Genomic DNA, 7,575 nt, shown 5'->3' with positions numbered 1-7,575 from the left:
CCAGGTTTTCCATGGTGGTCTAGCTTCAATTGACTCATGATCTCAAATATTGAAATGAAATCCTTATCTTTGTAATACATTTATATTATCAAAAATGTACCTCAGTTACATAATCTTTTTTATTACATATCTATGTAATTTATACATTTCATTCGATTATTTATAGAGTACCTCATCCAATCATAGTGAACTGATTCTATTACGTCTTCTAATCGATTATCTACAAATCTATGAACCACATCCAGAATTGTTAATATTTTCATCTCATCATAGACGTTTATCAATGAAGTCAATTGAAATAGAAGACACTATGAAAGATATGACCAATGTTGATGATATTATTGATAAATATCAATCTACAGATTATGTAATAGATCGAAATAGAATAGATGCATTACATTGGTTGGGTGCTCAAACAATTTCTATTGAATCTCTTTTAAATTTAGCTACAAATTTAAAACCTGGTAAATACTCTTTGTTCAATGAGTTTCTTTTATTGTTATTAATAATAGTAATTAATTAATTATTTATTTAAACACATAAATATTGGTACAAAGAGGCACCAGATACATATGCGCCACACAAATCTCATTCAATTTGTGTGAGGGCTATGATACTGCCCAGGTGCCCAAACCGAAGCAGGTGGTTTTCTTGGGGGGGGGCACACCCGGAGCCTTTGAACTAACGGTCTGATCCATAAGGCAGTGGAGCATCTTAAGGAGATGCAGTCTCATGGTAGTCGGTGACCAACGATTGATTCATACGCCATTTGTTCCTTTAGGATACCGGAGCCCATGTGCACTACTGGTTTGAAATCAGGGTTTTCCAACTCCCCTAGTTGAACTTTCCATGTCCACCAACTTGGTTAAAGCGCCGGACATAATAATAATAATAATAAATCCCAAAGAAATATGTATACAATAATTTTAAACGGTGATTAGCCACTATTCACAGTTACCTGCAGATGGTTATGATCATCAATATTCCTTTCTTGGTATCTTCTCATCACCTTATATATTTGATGTGTGTATTCTTTAGTATTCGTCAATCATTTCTGCTAAGGATAGAAAAGGTGTAAAGTATACAAACCACTGTAATGTTGCTAACTCTTGAGTTTTTTTCCGGTAATTAGATTAGTAAGTTTATACGATTGACAAACATAGTTAGTTAGTTACAAACAAATCTGAAAACAGGGAAATTTACGTCAATAAATCCATGTTTAAAAAAGTAATAGCACATAAGTTTGAGGAGATTGATATTAGATTGAATACTTCTTAATTTACGAGTAATTTTTGAAAATCTACTTCACTGATGAAGCACAAACTAATATGTTTAGTTTTTCGAACCGCAATATTTAGTATGACAGTTATTCACACTATCCTTGGGTGCTCAAAGGAAAGTAGGTGAAGCACTACTTTTGATTTTTTAAATCATCGTTTCACTGTTTACTAGTTTGAATACCATGTCACATGTTTGAACCGATGTGATGATTATATGCTTGAAATCAACTAGAGAATTATTGAACGCTAATCCTACACAATTACAACATCAGTGAGTTCATGATATTGCAAAACGACTATCAAACGCTGTCGGTGATTTTTATCTTACCATTGATACGATTGAAGTTCTTCAGCTACAGTTTCTCACTAGAATCCATCTAAAATTAGCCGCAAATGACTTATAAAACTGAGATGTTTACCACTTATTGATCACTTGATCGAAAGGATTCGATGAACACTAAAGGACCTGACAAACATAACGTTTGTCAATATCCACTGATTATTTATTGATACGTTCTAGACTAAAGATGAATTAGGTGCCCTGTGTTTCATGGTAATCAATCAAAGTAGACAACAACCAATTCTTGATCTGAGACTCCTGATCACATTTATCACGGTAATGAAAATGATGTATATCACAACTATTGATATGTTGATTACTAGTTTTCTTTTTTCTATGTTTCAGAGGATATCAATCGTCCTGGTTTACTTTCAGTACTCATGTCTAGTTTTGATGCTTGTTTGACTACATACAACACACCTACTTCTAACTGGTCATCACAATTATCATTGTCATCTAAACCATCAATTGCGATATCTAGACGTCGTCTTCTAACAGCTCTACAACATTTACCTATTTTTCCATTAACTAATGGACAATGTATTCGTTTAAATGATAAACAGAAACATTTTTGGTCTAATGATATTCATCCAGTTGTTTTATTGCCTCCTTCTCCATCAGAAATCGCTTCCATGTTGATTGGAATCACATATGGTAGGTTAAAAGATTTTACTGTAGTTGAGACAATTTTTCATTGGACTTTAGTGTGTTCCAAACATCATCTAGTGCTCTTAAGGCGAGAAGATGTTGGCTATGAAGAGGTGAATTCAGTGAAATAGGTGTGTGTTTTGGACTGACTGATTATGACAGTGTAGTGCAGGATATGCGTTTCGTTCTATTTGGTACTTATCAGTTGGGTGTACTTGAATCTCAGATCTGATGTTTATTCTATGATATATCCCAACCAAGACTGATCAAATGTCACTCAAAATATAAACAACGAGATAACTCAAACGATTACAGATTCAACCAATTATAAACAGTGAATTTAAACTTCACCCTATTGCACAAGCAAGTGGCTATCAGGACTCAGTAGCTAAGTGGATAATACGATGGCGTTTGAAGCGAACAGTACTGGATTTGAGTCCCGGAGTGAATATCAACTCTGAGATGCAGCTACACCCATCTGACGAGTCCAAATAGGACGAAACGCGCGTCAAACTGGATTCCGCTGCTAGCCACTATCCATCTTTGCTTATAGATACTAATAATAGTTTTATTGTTAAGAGCTTGAGTATTCATCATGAAGATTATAATTGGGAAAGGAAGGCTCAGCTTGATAAGATAACATATTGAAATTGAGATAACTATAGTCAGGAGGATTATAGAAACAGAAATAAACCAGTCGGGGTAGAAGATTCATGGACAAGATGGAAAGGAAGCAGATGATTATGAAGCAAGAAAAGTATGGAATAGAAAGAAAATTATGAAACGAACTTCTCAACTACTTCAATCTGCTCACCATCTAGGGTTAGTACAGGATAAGAATCCTGCCAGTCTTGTAGGAGTACTTTGCACTTGGAGGGTGCAAAGCACATACCATACCTGCGGACGCAGAATCTGCTTTGATTGAGTGTCCCATATTCACAGGGTATTTGATTATTTAGCTTCTTAGTGAACCGTTTCTGCTTCTTTTCGGCCAAGCCGTATAATCTCCTAGAATTTTTTTGATAAAGTACTCATCAAACGACCTATATCCCTGGCTCCACATGATCATGATAAATTTGACTGACTCTAAGTTGATGACAACTAACTGGTTGACTCTCATTATCGATAAGCATTTCAACACTAGAATTTATTCATGTATATGTTTTCCTTTATTCATTTCTTCTTTTTCTAGATGATTATATTCAATTAATAGAAAAATTAGGACCAATCATTAAACCAGATGCTTTTCAATTGAATCAAATCAATTATCATAAAGATTATTCCACTTTATTAACTGATCAATCACCAATTGGTTTAGGCATACAAATAGCTTATCCTTCTATTGTTCTCACAAAATGGATTATTCCATATTTAAAATTAAAACAATCCAATGATCATTTCATGGAAGTATCAATGATACAAATGAATTGGTATATCACTGTAGCACAATTTTATGCTTTAATCCATTTGAATATAAGCCATTGCCAAACAGAAAGTATCAATGAATTTTCAAGTATCTTACCAATTGTTGTTTCCAATAAACTAGGTGAAAATTCTATTCTACCAGCATTATGTTATGAAAAAGGATTACAACGTGATAAACCAATTATTTTACCCCCACGTTCTTATACTATAGCTTCATCAACTGGTCCAATGGAATCATCATCGTCATCATCATCATCAGTAAACAGCGATAAGAATTTCATGGAACAATTAGAGGTTGATTTATTTAAATTTTTAATTGATCAAATAAATGATTCTGATTGTATATATACAGTATCACCAAAATATTTTCAAGGTATTTCAACGAATCCACAACAAGGTTCTCGATGGTATGATCTATTTTCAAAGGCTGGTTAGTTTACCCTTTTTTTACTGTTCGGTTACTCATTTATTTGTATTGTTATTATTCAATTATATTTCGATAGCTAAGGGTGGCCAGACTAAAACATGGCATGAATCCATGAAGTCACTGACAAGTGAATTGAGCCATGCTGGTAGGTGTAGACTACCTGGTTGTGTTTCTGATGTTTCGTGACTTAATATCTTGAATACAGTGGTCTTGAGTGCTGTTAGAGGTATGAGGGCAGTTATCACTTCCCGGTTGCCCACACCGTGGAAGGGTTCTTCTAGAGGTACCTGAAAAGGAAATCGAGTTAGAAGTGGTCTTAATGACCTCAGAGCGTGACCTCAGTGCCCAATGGACAACTGCTTGGTGTCGGTCACACACGACCTTTCTGTGGGTAATTTTTGTGTTAGCTCCGTACTTTTTGGGACCTTACCACCAGAGACGGATATCCGTGGGATAAAGCGAGATGTTCATTTTTAGGGTCGACGTTTTCTAACCCCACCCCTGCTTGTGGGAAGGCAGCATCGCTGTTATGCTGGTTTTCTGAAGGGAACACCTTACTGCGGTCACACATTTGTACAGTCAACAGTACGACTTCGGACCTTGGGTTTGCTGCCTTTAGTCTTACTGCTCTTCAACCGACTTGTCTGGCATGGTAGGACCTTGAGGAACGATTGTTCCAGCTAGTATATCTCGATTGGTTCATCACGATAGGCAAGCCCGACCACCACGTCAAGGTAGAAGCAACGTTCGGGTGACTTAATATAAGCTTATATATACATTCCTTTTATTATATGATTCCATTTGACCTATTGACTACTATTATAATATTTACTATTCTTGATTTATTCCCAATTTATTAGTTACAGGCTTTCCCATTCACAACCACTTTTGGCTTGATCTTGTATAATTGCCATTTTCTATTTTATGGTATGGTGTGGTTTGATTTGTTTGTATATAAACCAAGTATATCTGAAATATTTTGTTCATGCAATGGAAGCTGGGATTATGTTGTGGACTCAACGGACAGAGCTAGACAAGTAGAACCAATATGGATTCAGATTTGACTCTAGGCTGTTTTTATTGATTAACGCATCATTGGTTTGGCACAGTGCCAAGTTCGTATAAGTTGGTGTTCAGTTGGCGATCATATCACGTGATAAAGTAACAGGGCAAAAGTTATAACAGTTTTATTCGAGATTTGAAGTTCCATAGCTGAATTTTATGTTACATTGTTTTACCATTTTTTTTGTTTCTCCTTTTTTTGCTCATATTTACTAGGTGTATGCACTTTATTGTCTGTTCATAAAATCAAATATTTTTATCAAGTATCTGGTACCACCGTAACATCAATAAAAACTTCTAAACATGATGTTGTATTATCAACTATATTAAAAGATTCAATACCTTTACCAATAAATCATCGTTTACAAAAGTCAATCATTGAAGCATTAAACAAACAAGGTCTAACATTATCAATCATTAATACACCATTAAGTGATAATAATACTATATATTTAATTGAAGATTATATTTCACCTGGTATTGATCTACTTTTAACTTGTATTGCACGACTTCAAGATAAATTGATTGGGAAAGAGATGGCTGAACGTTTAAGCTGTCTATTACATGATAATTGGTCGTCATATAATCCGTAAGTTAATTTCTTGTTTGTTTGCTTTTTAACGATTATAACTAAGAATGTTTATATTATACTTGTAAGTGAATTCTTCATGAGGTTGTTTTGTTCTATTTGATAGAGATATCTGTCGATCACTGAGCATTAATGGCCAATGGTTATCGAATTAGACCTATTCTACCAAGAGAATATTTTGTTAACTGCTTCCAACCTGACACATTACAAATTGGTCGACAAAATTCATTACTCATTGATTAATCAATTTCAATAGGTGTGGCCAGCTGTGGTTGAAGCTAGCACACGATATAGATCCAGGTTTTCTTGCTGACTTCTGCCGAACACCTATCGTTTGATTTTAATTACTATTTAGTGTTTATTCAATTATTATTTTTTTGTAGGTATTTATATAATTTGAAGGCAGATTTTGTAACAAGTTAACATCCACTGAAGTGGGGAATAGAATTGTCAGTTGAATGTGTCATTTCATTTATTTGCGTGAGGGCTGTGATACTGCCCGGGTGCCCAAACTGAAACAGGTGGTTTTCTTAGGGGACCACACCCGAAGCTTTGACCAGGTCTGATCAGCAAGGCAGTGGAGCATCGTGAGGAGATGCAGTCCCATGGTAGCCGGTGATCAACAATTAGTTCATATGCCATTTGTTCCCTCAAGATACTGGAGCCCATGTGAACCATTGGTTTGGAATCAGGGTTTTCCAACTCTCCTAGGTGAACTTTCCGTGTCCACCAACCCGGTTAAAGCTCCGGACATTCGCTTTTTGTCCTCTCAATTTCGTAAACAACACTGATGCCACGAGAAGGCAGTGAGTAGGACTTCCCTGGTAGAGGCTATATACGCGTGGGCATGTGAGAGCATTCGGAGAGGGAGAGCGGACTCTCCCCACTCTCGACCGTACCAGGGCATCTGGGGGCATATGCATCCGGTGCCCTTTGTACCAATATATATGCGATTAAATAAATAAACATACTTATCTCAGGCCACTGAAGTGGAAACTGTAAATAAGTGAATTTATGTAGGGGACGTTAGTGGACACCTTTTTACGTTCTAGTTCAAATTGATGACTTTCACGTCTTATTCATTCTTACAGTACCGTTCATCAACCCTTGAATAGAAGTTTAGTATCACAAATTTAACAACTACGTTTAAGTTATGCATCTAGATTTAGCAATCTTAGTCGTAAAAAGACAAGTAACTTGTTCATTACTTCCTTAGTTTTCAATAGTTCTCCTACTGATAAAAGTTTGCAATCAAGAGTTTGTTAAATTAAAGAAACCTTCATAAAACTAGGCAATCAATTGTAGTAATGCTACAATAACACCAACAACTAATAATGGTAATAATAATAACAGCTTTATGCAATATTCATATGTCCAGTACTATATAGAATTCATGTTCCAACTCTTAAACACACATATTTCCTTGCAGCTGAGTTATTATTAGTAGTCCTCACAAAAACAGCTTGAGCAAGATTTGAATAGTTTAAAAGAAGGCTAATATGGCGTTAGTCCATGAAGTCACTGACTGTTGAACCGAACCGTGTTAGTAGTTTCAGACTATTTATTTGGAAGCACTGGATGGCCGTTTCGTCCTGTTATGGGACTCCTCAGCAGTGCGCACCCACAATCCCGCACTCGCGAAATTCGATCCCAGGACCTACCAGTCTCGTGGTTTGAACTCCACTGGTCACTGCTTCTCACTAGAACTCCTTGATGTACTTTTCGAAGTCAGTCACTAGTGAGCATATGATTATATTAATTATCAGAAGGGGTTTTGTGGAGATTTAGTATTTTCATAGTTGAA

General features: G+C 35.7%; 1 protein-coding gene across 1 annotated transcript in view; it reads left to right on the top strand.

Moving 5' to 3' along the window:
* Window positions 1-7,575, top strand: part of Smp_134120 (hypothetical protein) — a 70,003-nt gene that overhangs the window by 41,734 nt on the left and 20,694 nt on the right. The window contains exons 20-24 of the mRNA XM_018790854.1: window positions 167-464; window positions 1,966-2,274; window positions 3,461-4,123; window positions 5,399-5,771; window positions 6,155-6,189. Of these exons, the coding sequence (XP_018647378.1) occupies window positions 167-464; window positions 1,966-2,274; window positions 3,461-4,123; window positions 5,399-5,771; window positions 6,155-6,189 (1,678 nt within the window). The remainder of the gene's footprint in view (window positions 1-166; window positions 465-1,965; window positions 2,275-3,460; window positions 4,124-5,398; window positions 5,772-6,154; window positions 6,190-7,575) is intronic.

Source organism: Schistosoma mansoni (assembly GCF_000237925.1).
Source record: "Schistosoma mansoni, WGS project CABG00000000 data, supercontig 0254, strain Puerto Rico, whole genome shotgun sequence".
Taxonomy (NCBI): Eukaryota; Metazoa; Platyhelminthes; class Trematoda; order Strigeidida; family Schistosomatidae; genus Schistosoma; species Schistosoma mansoni.
Note: the sequence above shows the minus strand (reverse complement) of the source record. Positions and strands in the feature narration are given on the sequence as shown.